Source organism: Triturus cristatus, chromosome 5_1, assembly GCF_964204655.1.
Source record: "Triturus cristatus chromosome 5_1, aTriCri1.1, whole genome shotgun sequence".
Classification (NCBI taxonomy): domain Eukaryota; kingdom Metazoa; phylum Chordata; class Amphibia; order Caudata; family Salamandridae; genus Triturus; species Triturus cristatus.
Window position 1 is genome coordinate 568,190,978 of NC_140587.1, and position 21,952 is coordinate 568,212,929.

At 45.7% G+C, this 21,952-nt stretch overlaps 1 protein-coding gene across 1 annotated transcript in view; it reads right to left on the reverse strand.

The window, feature by feature from the left end:
• Positions 1-10,860: 10,860 nt before the first annotated feature.
• The window catches only part of LOC146831207 (uncharacterized), a 91,713-nt gene continuing 80,621 nt past the window's right edge, over positions 10,861-21,952 (reverse strand). Inside the window, exon 7 of the mRNA XM_085603853.1 lies at positions 10,861-11,141. Within this exon, the coding sequence (XP_085459979.1) occupies positions 10,861-11,141 (281 nt within the window). The remainder of the gene's footprint in view (positions 11,142-21,952) is intronic.

Consider the following 21,952-nt stretch of genomic DNA (forward strand, 5'->3'; position numbering starts at 1 on the left):
CAAGTAGGTGCTTAGAGCCTTGGGTTAGAAAAACTAGTTGTGAAGTAGAAGACGCTAAGTCAAAAGACACGGTCCATTTTAGCAAAGATGGCAAACATAGATAGTAGCAAAGGTAGATGTACATTTTTGAGGAGATGGTGTAAAATGTGTTGTTGTTGTACAGGATTATTAATGCTTCTATGGAGTATACTTGCTCTACTAATCTCATTTAAAGTTACTATAGATACATTAGAAGGACTTAGTGAAAACATAACTAATATAGGGAAGATTCAAAAGGTAGTTCCGACTAGAATAGATAACAATTATTTACATAAAGACAGGTCTATAACAGATTTTTCTAATAATGTGTTTTCAAAATTGTTGTATGAATATGTAAAGACAATGAACGTAAGGGACTGCTACGTGTGTATGCAGTTACCTGCCTCTGTATCGGAGGGAGTGACTTATCATCACCTTCCAGTAACTTATGAAATAACATGTAGTGTAAGAGCTAGTTTATTTTATCAAACAGGTAAATTAGAGTATTATTTTTCAGCTGTAGATACTATATTTAACAAGTACCGTCAATTAACAAACTAAACAAGGTAAAACCTGCAAAGGTATTAGGTGAATTTTTCTTAGAGACTAAAGAACTAACCTTAGAATACACATTTAGAAATAATTTGACTTGCAGTTTAAAGAAAGAGCAGAAGACATTTTTAGATATGGTTGAAGAAAGGAGATTGAAAATGCAAAGAAAGGCTTCAGAAGGGAAAGTGGAGAAAACAGTCTGGGATGTAGAAATGGAAAAACACTTAAAAGGGGAAACGAGTCCAACTATGGCTTTAGATTGGCCTCAGAAAGGGAAATTGTGTATTAGAAGGAATCAAACAGCATATGATAATTATTTTGTAGGGAATATCGAGTGCCATGATACATACCAAATCATGGGTGGATGGGGATTTAAAGGTGGAAAAGATCCAGTTTTTCCTGGACTGTATTTCATTTGTGGGAACAGGGCATATTATCGTTTGCCAGACCATTGGTATGGCACATGTTATGTAGGCCTGGTTTTTCCAAAGATTTTTCATATGGATAGAGGAGAAGATGGTGTACATAGTTTAGGTAGTTATTTAGCACGTAGTAAGTGAGAATCTTGGACAGAAATTGTGGGTGACATTTTTGGAGCATTGATACCCGCAGTGGGAATATCTCTGAATGCAAACAAAATTAGAAGACTTTCAACAGTAGTGGATCGCTTGTCAACAAGCACCGCTGGAGGTTTCTTATTGGTAAATACTGAAATGATTGCCATGCGTGCTATGGTAATGCAAAATCGACTTGCCCTTGATATATTATTGGCAAAAGAGGGTGGAGCCTGTGGAATGCTGAAAGTTCAACATTATTGTACTTACATTCCTGACGAAAGTAAAGATTTGAAAATTTCTATTAAAAATATTACAGAATTGCATGACAAAATTGCACCACTAATGGTTGAAGGTGTTTGTGAAAAGATTGGATAGAAATTATCGGCTATTAAAGATTTCGTAGTAAAATTAGGTAGTACATTTTTAGGGAAAATATTATTTCCATTAACATGTGTGATTTTCTTAGTACTAATAATTAGATTAAGATGTATTTGTCGTAAAAAGGATAAAAATCAGAAAAGGTTAAAAAGAGAAAATTTAAGGAAAAGAGATAAGAAACAAGAAAGAGAATTTGAAGAAATAGAATTGGAGGAAATCAAGGAGAGTATGTATAAATCAGCAAAAAGAGAGGAAACAGGGGAAACTGAAATATGAATAAAAACAAGAAATCACTTTGAAATTCCGTTAAAGGGGATACAACATTTTTTTTGTTGGTGTGGTGTTATAATCACCAAAGGGGGGATTGCTGGAGCGGGTTGTACAAAATTTTGTATACCCCCCCCCCCCCCCATTCTGCATGTTTATATTAATCTGAATAATCAACTAATAGTAATAGTATTAATTCGTTTGAAGTGAAAAACTCACCAATTATATTAACAAAAGAATTACACATGGGATTTGCATTTTGCATGGCTAAACTAATTGTATACTAATATATGTACGCATACTAATGGTGGAAAATTAGAATATTGCATGATATATGTTGCTTTTGTGATGTAATTGTAAGTTGCGCATCACTGGGTGAGTATAAACGCTTTGAATGTTGCTATTCTGCTAGATAATTACTTACACATAGGGGAATTAGTGAGGGTTTAACATTTTATTAGCCATTTCAATGTTTTAAATACGTTTTTATGTTTGTTTTGCTTAAGTTGACCATTTGGGCCTTCTTAAAGATGGCTGACTGAAACGTATGACGTGACTGCTGCTGTCTCACGAGGTTTTGGGTGAAGTGCGCATGTGCCACCGCCAGCAACAATGGCCTCGTCCTGACCCCAGGAGAAGATGTTCCCACCAAGGACACCCTGGGAGCTTCGCCAGGACCACAAAAATAGACTGTCTTTAAAACCGGAACCAGCAAGTGCGATGACTTAATCTTGCGGACTATGTGAGAACTTTACTGAGTGACCTTAAATCCACCAATGAGGACTGTCTAAAACTGAATCTTGATACATTTTGACATTAAAATCATTATAAAAAGACGGTAGAATAGTTAGGAAAAAGCTCTAACTCTTGCTCTTAGCTCTGGTCATTCGATTTGTCTTGCTGCGATTTCCTGACGTTATGCTGACGGAGAGGACGGTGACACTGCTGGACAGCTGTTATCCTGATTCTTTGAGAGACTGAATTGCGGCCTGACTTTGATGAATTTAAAGATTTTCAATGACTTGACTGATTTAGAGGACAACTATTAGCCAGATTAGGTAAATATGATGTTCTGCAGTTTGGGTGATGATTTCTAACAATTTGCAAATTTGATTAGATAAACGATGTTTTGATTAATTGATAAATGTGTTATGTCGATTATTTGAAGAAACTAGAATAAGGAATGAGTATAGATAAATGAATTGAATCACTAAATCATATATACAACCATCTGATTCATCACCCAATGAGGGGAATATCACAAGGTTGGAGTTAATAAAAGTACTCAATGCGCATTAGGGTTTAGGTGAAAAGATATTCCTTTCATGTCAGCGTTTGGAAACTTATCCCTCTAGGGAAGCAGATCAATGAAGTATGAGTGTTGGTGTTATTGGCCCCACCAATGAATGTATTTATGGGAGATTTTAATTTTTATCTGAAAGATGCCTTAGACACGGATACTGAAAGACTTATGGATATTATGGGAGGAGGTGGGCTCGACCAAAGGGTGGTAGGTCCGTCACATATAGCGGGGCATATGTTAGACGGCATTTTTTCCAACAATTCCGGCCTGGATTTGTTGGAGATTTTACCACTTCTGTGGTCAGATCATGCGGCTATCATTTTTATGCTCTCCCAGGGAGGTCAGTGTCTAGCTGTGCCTAAGCCCAGGGAAAAGATTTCGGTCCGGGCATGGAAAGATATAAATGGGGTGGAGATGGGGAATTTCCTGACATTGAACATTCCTAGCTTTCCTGTTAATGTAGATATGGCAGAGGAGACGTACTCACGGTGGAGAGCGCGTGTGACAAATTTGCGCCGATAAAACTTTTCACCCCAGGCGAGCTCAGCCCTCTGCCTCTTGGTTCTCAAATTCACTGCAGAAACACAAAACAGACTGTAAGAGGCTTGAGAGGATCTGGAGTATGGGGGTACTGCCCTAACAATAAAGAAAAGTAGAAAGAAAGCCTCAGTATATACAAGAAATTGATATCGGAGGCAAAAAAAGGCTACTTCATGGAGCAGATACAGAAGGCCAACTCATCCTCGAGAGAATTGTTCAGGACCATTACAAAGCTGACTATCCCGACTAAGCCCAGCTCTCATAGTAGCCCGGCCTTGTGTGAGTCACTTGCCTCCTTCTTTAGGAATAAGGTGGAAGGGATCTTTTCCTCCTTCTCCAATGCCCAAGGGGATGTGGGGGAAGCAGCAAACAGCACCGAATCAAAGCCGAAGGTGCCATCAGACAGATTAGAGTGTTTTAGTCACTTACAGTCCACGGAGGTCTTAAACTTACTGCGCGCGGCTCGGTCGGGATCTCCCAATGATCCTTGCCCGGTTGCGGTACTTAAGATCTGTTCTGAGGTCATTGCATCCACACTTACTCCCATGTTCAATATGATCATTGACATGGGTGAGTATCCTAGGAGGTGAAAAACCGCTTCGGTACTTCCCTTAAAAAAAAAACAACTTGGATGGAAATGACCTTAATAGTTATAGACCAATATCACGACTCCCGCTCCCGGCCAAACTACTAGAGAAGGCTATTAACCAGCAACTTAGCACCTTCTTTCAGAGGACTAACGCTTTGGACCCCACGCAGTTTGGGTTTCGTGCAGGGCATAGCATGGAGCTGGCTCTTATTAAGGCCACTGAGGAGGTTAGAGCGGCTGTGGACCAGGGAGGGGTACCTGTTTTGATTCTGTTGAACCTGTCGGCAGCCTTCGACATGGTCCACCATGGGATGTTGATGGACCGGTTGTCGGGGGCTGGGGTGGAGGGCTCGGCTTGGAGCCTCCTGAATTCCTTTCTGGCCGACAGAATACAGACAGTTGACATGGGATCGGATAAATCTGAGCCATTTCCCCTCTCTTGCGGGGTGCGCAGGGGTCCTCCCTGAGTCCAATGCTCTTCAATATCTATGTCAGCCCACTTGCGGCCGTGATAATATCCTTTGGGCTCCAACTTACATCGTATGCAGATGATACACAAATTGTGTCATCTATACAATGAGGGTCCCAAGTGGACATGGCAGCAAGATGCCACGATTGTCTGAAAAACGTGGCCGGCTGGATGGCCTCCAACTGCCTTAAATTAAACTCCGGGAAAACCGAGGTCATCATGTTTGGGAACAACCCTAACATATGGACTCCCGATATGTGGCATGAGACCTTGGGAAAGCTACCAAACCCCACAGGGAAAGCAAAAAATCTGGGTGTTATTGTGGACCAAAATCTTGATTTCGGGGATCAGGTCACTCGAGTTGTTTCATCCTGTTTCCATATCCTTAGGATATTAAGGAATATAAAATATTTTCTTCCAGCAGACGGATTCAGGACAGCAGTCTCTGCCCTAATTTTGTCGCGTTTAGACTACTGCAATAGCCTGTACTTGAACCTGAAGAAAAAACACGGATACAGGCTGCAGTTGGTTCAAAACGCGGCAGCGAGACTGCTGACAGGAACCCCCAGATACACCTCTGTACGAGAGGGTCTCAGGCAATTCCACTGGCTGCCTTTAACAAGACGTGTGCAATTCAAAGCCCTATGAACTTTAAAGCTTTGACGGGCAGTGGCCCAAAGTTTTTAAGTAAGTGTTTTAAGTGGTATGTACTGGGAAGAGCGCTTCGCTCAGCCGAAGGCAGACTACTGGCGGTGCCACAAATAAAAAAGGCCAGATGGGGAGGAAACAGCTTTGCCTTTTGTGCAGCAAAAGCCTGGAACAGCCTGCCGGGTCATCTCAGGAATGCCTCGGAGCTCCTCTCTTTTAGAAAGGGGCTCAAGACCTGGTTATTTAAGGAGTAGATCCCCGTTTTCTTCTCAGGAGTCAGTAGATAGCGCCAGGACGCCCTTCGGCATAAGCGCGCTTTATAAGATCCTAAATAAATAAATAAATAAAATCAAAATATTGGGGAGAAAAAGAACCCAATGTGCCTGGAGTTTACTGCAGTAGTCCGCTTGCTGTAACACATCCAGACGTCTGTGATCCAGATTTCTGTGATCAGTTCTTATGGCAACTGGATGAGAAACCCTAAGTAAGAAATTGTGCCAATCATTAAAGGTGGCCTTAATTGTTCAAAGTTTTTTTTCCAAGTACAGAACACCTTAATTCAGATGGAATAAGTTTACAGTGGAAATATGCTTTGGATGCTTCTCCTCCTTGTTATTTTAATTTAGGAGAACTTGTCCTTTTTCATGGTCTTAACATTGGTCTTGACTATGAAAGGTTCAGAGGTGTCCAGAGTAAGCAGAATTAGGACATCAGACAATTTCTTATTGAGTTCCTGGAAAGCTGCTAACGCCTCTTGTATCCCCTTGAAGATCTGCCCTTGCTGTAGATGATCTGTCATTGTGTTTCAATTTCTGGTAGCAGTTGGTCAGGATAAATAAGGTTTGAACTTCTGTGACAGATGTTGGAGCCTTCCGATATAACATCAAATTTACCTTTTTGTTATCCTTAACTAATCCATCTGCTGACAGTATGAATCATAAATATTCTACTGATCTTTGATCAAAATCACATTTATTCATTTTGACAAAAAAATGTGTTTTCTTCAATCTTCAAACAACTTCCTTCACATGATGTTTATGAGTTTCAGGATCTTGGGAGAAGATTAAAATGTCATAAAATAGATTGCCCAAAGTAGTTAATTGCAAAGGCTTGGGAATTAAACACAACATACAAGAGCACAGAATGAAGTGCTGAGGAGGCCAAGATGACAAGCTGGGACCTGAACGCACAGCATTGTAGCTGCACTCAATGCAACCGTCTGCCAGCAGAAGAGCGAACCAGAATCAGGCTGGTCTGTTCTGCTGGGTGGAACCTGGAAGGACAGAGTGTGCAGCAGTAAGACCAACGTTGAATGTTCAAGTGTAAAATAGACATCCGACCGTCATATTCAGGCAAGAGTCAGTTGGCTAGTACTACCTGAGTGCCATATGTGGTCAATGTTTCTGTTGGCTATGCAGAAAACATGTAGAAACAGGCACAAGGAAACATCGGCATGAAAAGGGGTGAGACAGCTGTTGTCAATGCATTATCAAATCAGATGAATTTGGCGAATCTCTTGAAAAGAAGTGTCTTTAGACAGTTAGGAAATTAAGGAAGTGTGAGAAATTGGGTTGCTGATTGAGTGGGGTGAAATACTCCTCAAGCAACAATGACAATACTCATCAGGGTAAACCGCAAAAAAAGTCACTAAACTAACCTGGGCTTAACCCTCTGGTAGCTTGGCACAAAAGCAGCCAGGCTTAACTTAGAGGCAATTGGTAAAATAGTTATCCAGCAGTCAAACATTATTAAAGTGAAAACACATAATCAGAAAGATCCCACACCAATCTAGAAAAAAGAGCACATTTTAATAAATAAAATTACATCATAACAACAAAAATCCAATTAGCATTACTGGAGATGTGCTATTTAAAATTCTTAAGGGAAAATAATGTCAAAAAGCACAAAGCACCAACTGGGGTTATCTTGTTGTGCCGGACCAAGAAAAAGTCACAAGTTCAAGCTGCATGAGATGGAGTGTTATGCTGGGACAGGACTGACTTCGACCACTGGACACTGTATCTGCTTTTATTTGAATTGAGATGTGAGGTCCTGTGTGGTACTACATCAAGTTGTGCTAGTTCTGATAGGGCCGCCGATCAGGAGCTGCAAGGGACTGCCTCTAGTTGCATTGCGCTGCATCAGTTCCAATGAGGCCCCCAATTAAGAGCTGCAAGGTGCTGCAATGCGAGGTCCTGTGTTGAGATGCGTCATGCTGCGTCGGTTCTGATGAGGCAGCGCATCAGGAGCTGCATTGTGCTGCAATGTCAGGTCCTGTAACATGCTGCGTCAAGTTACACAGTTCTGCATCGGTTCTGAGGGAACCCACAGTATGATCGCTAGGAGTACACTCTGATTCCAGCCAAGGGTTAAGGACCTGGGGCGTGACTCTTAGAGATCAGGATTCACCCCAGCAGGTCCAGAAATGATCTAATGAGTGGTTCAAGAGGTCCAATATTTATACTTGGTGCCAACTTTTGAAGTGGTGGGAAACACCTACACCACTCCCACACCTGGTTCTAAAATCCTTCCTTTCCTTTTCCAGACTCTGAGTTGTCTGGAGTCACAACTGGCTGCTGTCAAGTCCCTGTGTTTGTGTGTTCTAGGGCAGCCCTTTGAAAATGGCCCATCGTGCCTACACTTAGTCCTCCTTTGTGTCATTGTCTGGGAGGAATACACAAAGGTGAACAGTCAACTACACCTAGTCATGTGACCCAGGACCCAAGCAGCAGGCACCAAGTGGTTAGGACAAAAAAATGACAACTTTCTAAGTTTATAAACTAACAAAATATCTAGTTGCCAAATATTGGCTATCTTTACAAAATAAAAGGCCCAATGGTATTATTTAATTAGCCCTTGTGTTTTATTTCACTTTTTTCTGTATTAACTGCAAGATTTCATGTGCTTCATCTCACATGTCTTTTGAAATGTTACTGACCAGGAAAGAAGCTTACTTAATCATGAAGTTCAACTCAACAACACGGGGTTTAAACGAAAAGACTGAGATCAATAGATTATAAGAATCTTTAACTGTTAAGTTTGCCCTGTTTGGAATGTGGTAAACATGGACACATTCAGTAAAAGATACTCGGTCCTTTTCATCAAATGTGAAGCTATACGGCATGAGAACTTATAATAAGGCTGTACATAATGAACTACAAGGTCCAGCATGCAACTAGATGAGTTTGGTTTTTCCACAATTGACTGGACAGACCTGATCAGATTGGCTCTTGATTCGTTAACCTTAACCGATTTGTTCATGTGAAGCACTCAGTAACGGAGCAACTCTACGATGGAGGCCAGAAAACTGAACCACGCTTCACCGAGATGATTGACGGGAAGACAACATTCAATGCCACAGGCCAGTTTCCGCCACAATACACTGCTTTTCTATGGAAACGCAAAACCAGCCTAAGAGTTTCAAGTTGGAGTTCCGTTTGACAACATTGTTTCTTTAACTTGCAGGCGCGTCGGAACGCAACTGACCACTTTTGATCAAGATGAAGAGAGTGCTTGGAACTGTTAAGGCAAGTTGTTCCAACGCATTGTTTAAAAACGGTCACGTGCATTTTTTCCTCGAGAGCAACCATGGTTCATTCTATGTTCATACTCACATTCCGAAATTAGACCATCCAGTATGTTCATGTATTACTCTTTCCACAGGCACACAAATTTCAATGAATAACAAGATATAGATATGCATATCAGTTAGTTGGTCACAAGTCCATTTGGAAAGGAAACGGTCAATATCACATTGACTCAGAGTGAAGAAAAAATGGAGATAATATTTGTTTACCAATATCACATTGACTCAGAGTGAAGAAAAATTGAGATAATATTTGTTTACCATGATACTTAGTGTGGAGCTAATTGAGAGATAAAAGCTTAGGTTTTGAATGTTAATACACTGTCCCACATTACCTTCCACAGAAATCGACCACGTCCTGGTCCTGAGGAGAACCCCACAATCGTTGAGTGTTTGAAACGCGTTGCGTTGACCCATGCTCCCGGGGGAAGAATATCCGCAATCAAACTAATAACATTTGGGAGAGATTGTCAAAACATCCACTCTCCACCTAATCAAATTTTGAGGTAGCGGCTCACGGTAGCCTACACCGGCAGGATACAGTGTGTTGAGAAACAGAAACTTAATATTCCGCCAGGTGTCAAAATGTTAAATGAAGGACTGGTCTGAGATGGATCATTCACATTGTGGTTTTTGAATTTGATGGGACCATTTTATTGTTTTTGTCTTTTTATGGTGGTGTATGTATTGCAGTGTTAACACGTTTGCCCTTCCAAAAAGACATGTGAGATGAAGCACATGAAATCTTGCAGTTGATAAAGAAAAAAAGTGAAATAAAACACAAGGGTCAATGAAATAATACCATTGGTCCTTTTATTTTATAAAGATAATCAATATTTGGCAACTAGATATTTTGAAGGAAGATAGGGCAGTAATTTGTTAGTTGCTTGGGGATTCTTAAGCAATGTGTTGACCATCACCTGCTTCCAGGCATCCGGAAACGTCTCAGAGGTGATGGAGTTGTTCAATATGCGGGTGAGGACTTCAGGACTTTGCTGATAGGGACTGCTACCATATTATGGATGTGGTGCGTGAGGGTCTGTGCGCCGGAGTGGATTGTCCTCATAATGGTAGCTGATTCTTCTGTAGTGAGTGTTTCCAAGGCAGTCAGGGTTATTCCATGGTTGTTATTGAGAAGGCTAGGGGTTAGGGTGCACAGGTATGGTTGGGGGTAAAATAGTTGTAGATGTCTTTGATTTTGTTGCTGAAGAATACCAAGAGGTTGTCACAGAGTTCTTGAGATGCAGCGATGCTCATGGTGGTGGCAGCTGATGAGGTAAAGTCTTTGATGACCGTGAATATTTTCCATGTTCTTCTCTGTGCATTATGCTTATGAGGTGTCAGGGAGTCGGCTAATTTTGTGATCGACTTGTCCAGACTGTTGGTGTTGCTGATGAGGTCATCTGTGGAAGTTGGCTGATTTAGTCTGAACCGATTTGGACTCTCGGAAAGTGGCTGCAGGTATGGGGTGGTGGTGGGGGGAGGTTAGGAAATAAATGAAAAAGAAACCTTACCTGCTGGTCGCCGTCGCCAGCCGCCGCCTGTCCTCAGCAAGAACCAGGAACAGGAAAGACCCAGGCTTCCAGACCCCCCTAGCTAACCACGATGCTGCTGATAGTAGCATTGCGATTAGTCTGAGCACCGTGGTTCGGTGCTCAGAGAGGGAGTGGAAGCCTGGGCATGTTCTCCACCCAGGCTGTAATACAGCCTGGGTGTAGAACATGCAAAGAGAGTATGACTGTTTGGCCGGCCCGAGACAGCTGGCCAAACAGTCATGCTCACTTTGGTTGCAGCAGCAGCCACTCCTCCCTGTGACACGGGGAGCCCAGCCCCGCCTCGCCTTCACTGGCAGCAACTGCAATGCAAAAAATAAAATGAAAGTAACGTTCCTTTATTATCATTTTCTTTTTTGCTTTGCTCTGCTTTAAAGCAGTGGGGCGACTTTCCTCCACCTTAGCGGAGGAGCCACAGCTGCTCTTGGATGTTGTACCAGCTGTGTTTGGCCAAGTTTGTGGTGGCGGGTCTTGTTGGACAGTGTATGTTATTTTGGACTTGGATGATGGCGTGGTCTGTACAGGTGAGTGGCATGGTGTTGGGGATTTCAATGCCGTTGAAGGTTACGCGGACTGATCCGAGGGTGTGCCCCGTGGCGTATATGGATCCGGTGACGTGCTGCGTCAGTCCCAGGTTCTGCAGACTCCTGCGGTGTCCACTGGTGTTGGTGTCACTCTTGTCTTCAAGGTAAAAGTTGAAGTATCATAGCAAGATGAAATTGTTGGAGTCCATGAAATTAGCGATGCTGTCATCAAAGGTAGCTTGAGGTCCCAGTGGATGGTAGATAAGGGTACTACTCAGGGTGTATGTTGCTGATATTCGAGCTTGAAATGTAGGTGTCCCAAGGAGGGATTTGCCATGTCTGTGGTTGTGGTGCTGTTGAAGGAGAATTTGAATATTATTCTTTACTCCTTACTTTGTAGCCCATTTAAGTGTAACTCATCGCATCGATCGTGCCCCCACAGATGGGGATGGCAGCGGAAGAGTTTCCGCTGCCACCCCCGAGCCCCCCCACGCTTCCTGATGACGTCAGCGCGTACAGCGCACGCTGGCGTCATCAGGAAGCGTTGGACGTGCTGGAATTCATTTCTACCAGCGCGTCCAACGGGGAGGGTAAGTGTTTTGCTGCGGTGTGGCAGGGGGGGGCGGAATTCCATGGCCTTGAGGCATCGGGGGAGAGGAAAGAGTATTTCCTCTCCCCTGATGTCTCAATGCTGGGCATTCCTGTCCCACGATCGCGCACAGCGTCGCGATCGTGGGACAGGAATGCCCCCACTAGACCCCAGGGATGTTGTTTTTGGCCATTTGGGAAGCGACCCCTTGGGCAAGGGTCGCTTCCCTGGGGGACAATTTTTGGACAGACTTTTCTGCCCCCCCTGGGGCAGATCGGTCCACTTTTGGTCCGTTTCTGCCCACTAGACACCAGGGATGTCGTAATGGTGATATGGGAAGCGACCCCTTGGGCAAGGTTCGCTTCCCTGGGGGATAATTTTTGCAAAGACTCTTCTGCCCCCCCTGGGGGCAGATCGGTCCACTTTCAGTCCGTTTCTGCCCCCAGGGGGAGCAGAAAAGCCCACTAGACACCAGTGAATTTCGATATATTGATATGGGAAGCGACCCCTTGGGCAAGGGTCGCTTCCCTGGGGGGGAATTTGGGAGAATTTGTGCACAGACTTTTCTGCCCCCCCTGGGGGCAGATCGGTCCACTTCCGGTCTGTTTCTGCCCCCAGGGGGGGCAAAAAAGCCCACTAGACACCAGGGAATTTCGCAATTTTGTTATGGGAAGCGACCCCTTGGGCAAGGGTCGCTTCCCTGGGGGAGAATTTGTGCACAGACTTTTCTGCCCCCCCTGGGGGCAGATCGGTCCACTTTCGGTCCGTTTCTGCCCCCAGGGGGGGCAGAAAAGCCCACTAGACACCAGGGAATTTCGTTATAGTGATATGGGAAGTGACCCCTTGGGCAAGGGTCGCTTCCCTTGGGGAATAATTTTTGCACAGACTTTTCTGCCCCCCCTGGGGGCAGATCGGTCCACTTTTGCTCCGTGCCTGGCCCCAGGGGGGGCAGAAAAGCCCACTAGACACCAGGGAATTAGTGTAAATAAAAATGGAAGTGACCCCTTTGGCAAGTGTCGCTTCCAGGGGGCAATTTTTATAATATGTATTTGGCCCACCCGCCCCGGGACAGAGTAGCCTTTTTTTTTCCTGCTGTTTTCTGCCCCACCTGGAACATAACGATTGACCATTTGGGTAGTAACATAGAATGTTGTTATGTTTATTGTTTTTTTTTTGTGAATTGCAATAGTAATGTTTTTTTTTTTACTTTTTTGTTCTAGGTAAAGGCTTTTGCTCTTTTCAGTTTGCCGTGTTTCTTGCGGTTTTGCTGTTTGTGTAGTTTGGTAAGAGACTCTTTTTTGTACAATGTAAATGTGTTTGATTTCTCTGCATGAATTTTTTTTGCAAATGGTGTAATAATAGCAGTATGTTTGTTTTTTGAGTGTCAAAAACTTTTTGCATTGGTGCTCGATGTGTATTTTGTTGTCTTGTGAGTAATTTTTTTTTTTTTTCTTCTTTCTAGTTTGATATCGTTGGTTTTTGCTGTGTCACTGCAGAGTTGGTTTCTGGTGAGTGCAGCTGTCTCTTGTAATTGGATTGTATAGTTTTTGAGTACATTGATCTTTGTGATAAAGGTACACATTTCTTTACTTACTCGGTTTGCACATTGTTGGTTGTTGTTGACTTGTTTGTGCAGTCTTCTATCTTAGTAAGTATAATGGCTAGCCGCAGGATGACTGCTCAGCAGGTTGTTGGTTTGCTGTTTGAGTCTTCCTCTGATATTGGTTCAGAGACTGACTCTGCATCTGAGGGAGAGGAGGCAGGGGACGATTCTGGCAGTGAGTTGTCTCTCCGTATGGAGTCATCGGATGATGAAGATACTCTTAGTGCGGATGAAGTGCCTGTGTTAGAGGCGGAGACTGATGTGCCGATAGTGCGGCAAGAGGCATCTGGGCTGCAGCCTGGGGCTGCAAGGCTTCCCGTTGGTGTAGTGCGGCAAGAGGCATCTGGGTTGCAGGCTGGGGCTGCAAGGCTTCCCGTTGGTGTAGTGCAGCAAGAGGCTTCTGGGCTGCAGGCTGGGGCTGCAAGGCTTCCCTTTGAAAGTGATGACCTCTGGGTTCCCCCTGGCATGGTGCAGCCGGCATTGCCAGAGTTTACTGGTGTTCCAGGGTCTAGAGTGAATACTGAAAACTTTTTGCCGGTCAATATTTTTCAGTTGTTTATGGACGATGTGTTTTTTGCAGAGATTGTTGAGCAGACTAATTTGTATGCCGAACAGTTTTTGAGGGACAACTGTGCCAGTCTTAAGCCACACTCTAGAGCTACCCGGTGGACTCCCACAAATGTTGAAGAGATGAAGAAGTTCTTGGGTTTAACATTTTTGATGGGCTTACTAAGGAAGCCATCAATGTCTTCATATTGGTCTAGCAGTCCCTTGATGGCAACGTCTATTTTTCCGGCAGTCATGACTCGTGACAGGTATTTGCTTCTGCTTCGGATGATGCATTTTGTTGATAATGGTTTAGCGTTGCCACGAGATCACCCTGACTGTGACCGTCTTTTTAAGATTAGGCCTGTCCTTGATCACTTTGTTGATCGATTTTCTGAGATTTATGCCCCTGGGAAAGAAATTGCAGTGGATGAGTCTTTGGTGTTGTTCAAGGGCCGCTTGGTTTTTAGGCAATACATTCCTAGTAAGAGGGCACGCTATGGAATAAAGCTGTATATGCTGTGTGACAGTAGGACTGGATATGTCTCTAATTTCAGGGTGTACACCGGTAAGGAATCTAGGTTTAACCTCCCTGGTTGTCCGTCCACTTTTGGAGTGACTGAGAAAATTGTTTGGGAACTTGGAAGAGGATTTTTTAACAAAGGCCACCATTTATATGTAGATAACTTCTACACTGGTGTGCGGTTGTTCAGGGAATTGGCCAAAGTGGACACTCTTGCTTGTGGCACAATCCGCTCTAACCGTAAAGGTTTCCCGAAAGAACTTGTTTGTCAAAAGCTTGTGCGGGGACAGTGCAGTGCGTTGCGTTGCCAGGAGCTTCTTGCTGTGAAGTTTACAGACAGGAGAGATGTCTACATGCTGACTACCATCCATGATGAAAGCACTGCACCTGTGACTGTTTGGGGTCAGGTCGCTGAAGCGCGCAAACCTGTGTGCATTTTAGACTATAATAGGCACATGGGTGGTGTTGACAGAGTAGATCAGAGGTTGGAACCTTACACTGCTCTTCGTAAGGCTTACATTTGGTACAAGAAGTTGGCTATCCATTTTTTCCACTTGGCAATGTTTAATGCTTTTGTTGTGTTCCAGGATTCTTGCCCTGAGTCAAAGATGACTTTTGCTAAGTTTCAGGAGTCTGTAATAGGCAGCCTTGTTGTAGTGGAACAGGCAAGTGTTCCTAGAGTTGGACTGGTGGAGGATGTTGCTAGATTGAAAGAACGCCACTTTCCAGATCACATTCCTCCCACACCCGCAAAAGATTTTCCCAGTAGGAGATGTAGAGTCTGTTGGCGAAAAGGTTTGCGGAAGGAGAGTCGAATGTACTGCCCCGACTGTCCTTCTCATCCTGCACTGTGTCTCCCTGCTTGTTTTAGAGCGTACCACACACAAAAGAATTATTGGGAGGATTCTTGAGTGGTAAAGTGAACTGCCTGGTCTGTATTCTTTGGATAATTTGATTCTGTTTCAAGGTTGGTGATAGTGCAATGTATTTAGTTGCTGATTTTCTGTTAGAAGATTTGTATCTATTTGCAATTTGTTTGTGTTTTTATTTTTTTCTAAAAAAATCCTAAATGTGATGGCAGTGTGTGTAGGCTTGCGCTTGGCTGTTGGTGTGTGTGGACTGGCACTTGGTTGGTGGTGTGCGCGGAATGGTGCTTGGCTGGCGGTGTGCATGGACTGGCGGTGTGCGTGGACTGGTGCGTGGCTGATGGTGTGCGTGGACTGGAGCTTGGCTGGCAGTGTGCGTGGAATGGTGCTTGGCTGGCGGTGTGCGTGGACTGGTACTTGGCTGGCGGTGTGCGTGGACTGGTGGTGTGTGTGGACTGGTGCTTGGCTGGTGGTGTCCGTGGACTGGAGCTTGGCTGGTGGTGTGCGTGTACTGGAGCTTGGCTGGCGGTGTGCGTGGAATGGTGCTTGGCTGGCGGTGTGCGTGGAATGGTACTTGGCTGGTGGTGTGTGCGGACTGGTGCTTGACTGGTGGTGTCCGTGGACTGGCGCTTGGCTAGCGGTGTGCGTGGACTGGTGTTTGGCTAGCGGTGTGTGTGGACTGGTGCTCGGCTGGCTGTGTGTGAGTAGTGACTTTCTGCTGGTCACTACACACACTGCTAGCTGAGTGCCACTCCACGCAATCCATCAGCCTGTGTAGTTGCTGTGTCTTGATTGTGGGCGTGTGAAAGTGATGGGCCCTTGAATGGCGCTGTCTGCTGGTGTGAGTTTTGTTATGTGATGGGCCCGCGGCTGGCGGTGTGAATGGTTTTGTATGTCTCACACGTATGAAAGGTGTATGAATGGCCTGTAAAGAGGTTGGTGCCTTGTCGTGGCTTTACAGCTCACGAGCTGTGAGTCAATGGTTCAGTTTCTTGCCCTTTCAATTATTACCAGTGCATTTCATTTCTGTGAAATCACTTGCTAATACAATTGTATCTACTGAACCATCACTCACCCTCGTGCCAAATCCAACCAGTATGTGTGTGTGCTTGCGGATTAGATGGCTGTGCAGTAATATTTGTCTTTCTGAAGCAGGGTGTACCTTGTCCCTTTTTGGTGAATTTTGTAATGTGTTGCCTTTGTGCCTGGTGGTGCGAATGGTCTTGTTTGTATCACGTATGAAAGGTGTATGAATGGCCTGTAAAGTGGTTGGTGCCTTGACGTGGCTTTACAGCTCACGAGCTGTGAGTCATTGGTTTGGTTTTTTGTGAATTTAATTATTGACAGTGCATTTCATTTTTGTGAAATCTCTTGTTAATAAAATTTAATACACTGAACCATGACTCGCCCTCGTGCCAAATCCAACCAGTATGTGTGTGTGTTTGAGGAATAGATGGTTGTGCAGGAAACTTTGTTTTTAGTTTCTCTGCCAAGGTACACTCTCCATTCAAGAATAACCCACCAACTGTAGATATTGTCGAAAACCCATGGGAGTTCATGGTGATGTCTCTCTTGTGAATTCAAAACATTTTTTTATCCCCAATGTCCTGCAAACATCAAAATGTCTGCCACATTTTCTTTGCAATATTATTCCAAAATTCTCACGCTGTAGGAACAATAGTTAATCTGGTTTTGCAAGGGGGGTCACTTTGGTTTTTGGCCCGGTGCTCGGCGGCCATCTAGGGAAACTGACCAAACCCATGCATTTCTGAAAACTAGACACCCGGCGGCTTCCAGGGAGGTATGGCTTGCGTGGATCCCCCAACGTTTCCTTACCCAGAATCCCCTGCAAACCTCAATTTTTGCTGAAAAAATCACTTTTTTCACACATTTTGGGGTGGGAAAGTAGTGGCATCACCGGGCTCACACAAATTTACCACCACCCAGCATTCCCCCAGGTCTCCCGGTAAAAATGGTGCCTCACTTGTGTGGGAGGCCCAAGTACCCGCGGCAGGCAAGGGCCCAAAACGTAGTGAGGCGACATCAAAATGGCCTATCGCAAAACCACCTGGTTTTGCAAGGGGGGTCACTTTGATTTTTGGCCCGGTGCGCGGCGGCCATCTAGGGAAACCTACCAAACCCATGCATTTCTGAAAACTAGACACCCGGCGGCTTCCAGGGAGGTATGGCTTGCGTGGATCCCCCAACGTTTCCTTACCCAGAATCCCCTGCAAACCTCAATTTTTGCTGAAAAAATCACTTTTTTCACACATTTTTGGAGGGAAAGTAGTGGCATCACCGGGCTCACACAAATTTACCACCACCCAGCGTTCCCCCAGGTCTCCCGGTAAAAATGGTGCCTCATTTGTGTGGGAGGCCCAAGTACCCGCGGCAGGCAAGGGCCCAAAACGTAGTGAGGCGACATCAAAATGGCCTATCGCAAAACCACCTGGTTTTGCAAGGGGGGTCACTTTGGTTTTTGGCCCGGTGCGCGGCGGCCATCTAGGGAAACCTACCAAACCCACACATTTCTGAAAACTAGACACGCGGCGGCTTCCAGGGAGGTATGGCTTGCGTGGATCCCCCAACGTTTCCTTACCCAGAATCCCCTGCAAACCTCAATTTTTGCTGAAAAAATCACTTTTTTCACACATTTTGGGGTGGGAAAGTAGTGGCATCACCGGGCTCACACAAATTTACAACCACCCAGCGTTCCCCCAGGTCTCCCGGTAAAAATGGTGCCTCACTTGTGTGGGAGGCCCAAGTACCCGCGGCAGGCAAGGGCCCAAAACGTAGTGAGGCGACATCAAAATGGCCTATCACAAAACCACCTGGTTTTGCAAGGGGGGTCACTTTGGTTTTTGGCCCGGTGTGCGGCGGCCATCTAGGGAAACCTACCAAACCCACGCATTTCTGAAAACTAGACACCCGGCGGCTTCCAGGGAGGTATGGCTTGCATGGATCCCCCAACGTTTCCTTACCCAGAATCCCCAGCAAACCTCAATTTTTGATGAAAAAATCACTTTTTTTCACACATTTTGGGGTGGGAAAGTAGTGGCATCACCGGGCTCACATAAATTTACCACCACCCAGCGTTCCCCCAGGTCTCCCGGTACAAATGGTGCCTCACTTGTGTGGGAGGCCCAAGTACCCGCGGCAGGCAAGGGCCCAAAACGTAGTGAGGCGACATCAAAATGGCCTATCGCAAAACCACCTGGTTTTGCAAGGGGGGTCACTTTGGTTTTTGGCCCGGTGCACGGCGGCCATCTAGGGAAACCTACCAAACCCACGCATTTCTGAAAACTAGATACCCGGCGGCTTCCAGGGAGGTATGGCTTGCGTGGATCCCCCAACGTTTCCTTACCCAGAATCCCCTGCAAACCTCAATTTTTGCTGAAAAAATCACTTTTTTCACACATTTTGGGGTGGGAAAGTAGTGGCATCACCGGGCTCACACAAATTTACCACCACCCAGCGTTCCCCCAGGTCTCCCGGTAAAAATGGTGCCTCACTTGTGTGGGAGGCCCAAGTACCCGCGGCAGGCAAGGGCCCAAAACGTAGTGAGGCGACATCAACATTGCCTATCCCAAATGTCCCATCACTACGTTTTGGGCCCTTGCCTGCCGCGGGTACTTGGGCCTCCCACACAAGTGAGGCACCATTTTTACCGGGAGACCTGGGGGAACGCTGGGTGGTGGTAAATTTGTGTGAGCCCGGTGATGCCACTACTTTCCCACCCCAAAATGTGTGAAAAAAGTGATTTTTTCTGCAAAAATTGAGGTTTGCAGGGGATTCTGGGTAAGGAAACGTTGGGGGATCCACGCAAGCCATACCTCCCTGGAAGCCGCCGGGTGTCTAGTTTTTAGAAATGCATGGGTTTGGTAGGTTTCCCTAGATGGCCGCCGCGCACCGGGCCAAAAACCAAAGGGACCCCCCTTGCAAAACCAGGTGGTTTTGCGATAGGCCATTTTGATGTCGCCTCACTACGTTTTGGGCCCTTGCCTGCCGCGGGTACTTGGGCCTCCCACACAAGTGAGGCACCATTTTTACCGGGAGACCTGGGGGAACGCTGGGTGGTGGTAAATTTGTGTGAGCCCGGTGATGCCACTACTTTCCCACCCCAAAATGTGTGAAAAAAGTGATTTTTTCAGCAAAAATTGAGGTTTGCAGGGGATTCTGGGTAAGGAAACGTTGGGGGATCCACGCAAGCCATACCTCCCTGGAAGCCGCCTGGTGTCTAGTTTTCAGAAATGCGTGGGTTTGGTAGGTTTCCCTAGATGGCCGCCGCGCACCGGGCCAAAAACCAAAGTGACCCCCCTTGCAAAACCAGGTGGTTTTGCGATAGGCCATTTTGATGTCGCCTCACTACGTTTTGGGCCCTTGCCTGCCGCGGGTACTTGGGCCTCCCACAGAAGTGAGGCACCATTTTTACCGGGAGACCTGGGGGAACACTGGGGGGTGGTAAATTTGTGTGAGCCCGGTGATGCCACTACTTTCCCTCCCCAAAATGTGTGAAAAAAGTGATTTTTTCAGCAAAAATTGAGGTTTGCAGGGGATTCTGGGTAAGGAAACGTTGGGGGATCCATGCAAGCCATACCTCCCTGGAAGCCGCCGGGTGTCTAGTTTTCAGAAATGCATGGGTTTGGTAGGTTTCCCTAGATGGCCGCCGCGCACCGGGCCAAAAACCAAAGTGACCCCCTTGCAAAACCAGGTGGTTTTGCGATAGGCCATTTTGATGTCGCCTCACTACGTTTTGGGCCCTTGCCTGCCGCGGGTACTTGGGCCTCCCACACAAGTGAGGCACCATTTTTACCGGGAGACCTGGGGGAACGCTGGGTGGTGGTAAATTTGTGTGAGCCCGGTGATGCCACTACTTTCCCACCCCAAAATGTGTGAAAAAAGTGATTTTTTCAGCAAAAATTGAGGTTTGCAGGGGATTCTGGGTAAGGAAACGTTGGGGGATCCACGCAAGCCATACCTCCCTGGAAGCCGCCATTTGTCTAGTTTTCAGAAATGCGTGGGTTTGGTAGGTTTCCCTAGGTGCCGGCAGGGCTAGAGTTCAAAAACTACAGTTAGTCACTTAGCCAAAAAAGGGTCATTTTTCACTGCAAAATTGAGGTGTGACCACCTTGCGTTTTGCGCCGTTTCCTGTCGCGGGCACTAGGCCGACCTGCACAAGTGAGGTACCATTTTTCTCGTATGACTTTGGGGAATGCGGGGTGGGTGGAAATTTGTGGATCCACACAGATTCCGGAACTTTCCACCACAGAAATGTGGGGAAAATGTGTTTTTTTTGACATTTTTTTACGTTTGCAAGGGATTCTGGGTAACAGACCATGGTAGGAGGCAGTCAAGTCACCCCATCCTGGATTCCCCTGGGTGTCTAGTTTTCAAAAATGTATAGGTTTGCTAGGTTTACCTAAGTGCCAGCAGGGCTAGGGTTCAAAAACTACAGCTAGTCACTTTGCCAAAAAAGGGTCATTTTTCACTGCAAAATTGTGGTGTGACCACATTGCATTTTGCGTCCTTTCCTGTCGCGGGCACTAGGCCGACCCGCACAAGTGAGGTACCATTTTTCTCGTAGGACTTTGGGGAACGCGGGGTGGGTGGAAATTTGTGGATCCACGCAGATTCCAGAACTTTCCATCCCAGAAATGTGGGGAAAATGTGTATTTTTTGTCATTTGTTTACGTTTGCAAGGGATTCTGGGTAACAGACCATGGTGGGAGGCAGTCCAGTCCCCCCATCCTGGATTCCCCTGGGTGTCTAGTTTTAAAAAATGTATAGGTTTGCTAGGTTTCCTAAGGTGCTGGCAGGGCTAGGGTTCAAAAACTACAGCTAGTCCCTTTGCCAAAAAAGGGTCATTTTTCACTGCAAAATTGAGGTGTGACCACGTTGCGTTTTGCGTCCTTTCCTGTCGCGGGCACTAGGCCGACCCGCACAAGTGAGGTACCATTTTTCTCGTAGGACTTTGGGGAACGCGGGGTGGGTGGAAATTTGTGGATCCACGCAGATTCCAGAACTTTCCATCCCAGAAATGTGGGGAAAATGTGTTTTTTTTGTCATTTTTTTACGTTTGCAAGGGATTCTGGGTAACAGACCATGGTGGGAGGCAGTCAAGTCACCCCATCCTGGATTCCCCTAGGTGTCTAGTTTTCAAAAATTTATAGGTTTGCTAGGTTTCCCTAAGTGCCGGCAGGGCTAGGGTTCAAAAACTACAGCTAGTCACTTTGCCAAAAAAGGGTCATTTTTCACTGCAAAATTGAGGTGTGACCACATTGCGTTTTGCGCCGTTTCCTGTCGCGGGCACTAGGCCGACCCGCACAAGTGAGGTACCATTTTTCTCGTAGGACTTTCGGGAACGCGGGGTGGGTGGAAATTTGTGGATCCACGCAGATTCCAGAACTTTCCATCCCAGAAATGTGGGGAAAATGTGTTTTTTTTTGTCATTTTTTTACGTTTGCAAGGGATTCTGGGTAACAGACCATGGTGGGAGGCAGTCAGGTCACCCCATCCTGGATTCCCCTGGGTGTCTAGTTTTCAAAAATGTATAGGTTTGCTAGGTTTCCCTAAGTGCCGGCAGGGCTAGGGTTCAAAAACTACAGCTAGTCACTTTGCCAAAAAAGGGTCATTTTTCACTGCAAAATTGAGGTGTGACCATGTTGCGTTTTGCGCCGTTTCCTGTCGCGGGCACTAGGCCGACCCGCACAAGTGAGGTACCATTTTTCTCGTAGGACTTTGGGAAATGCGGGGTGGGTGTAAATTTGTGGATCCACGCAGATTCCAGAACTTTCCATCCCAGAAATGTGGGGAAAATGTGTTTTTTTGTAATTTTTTTACG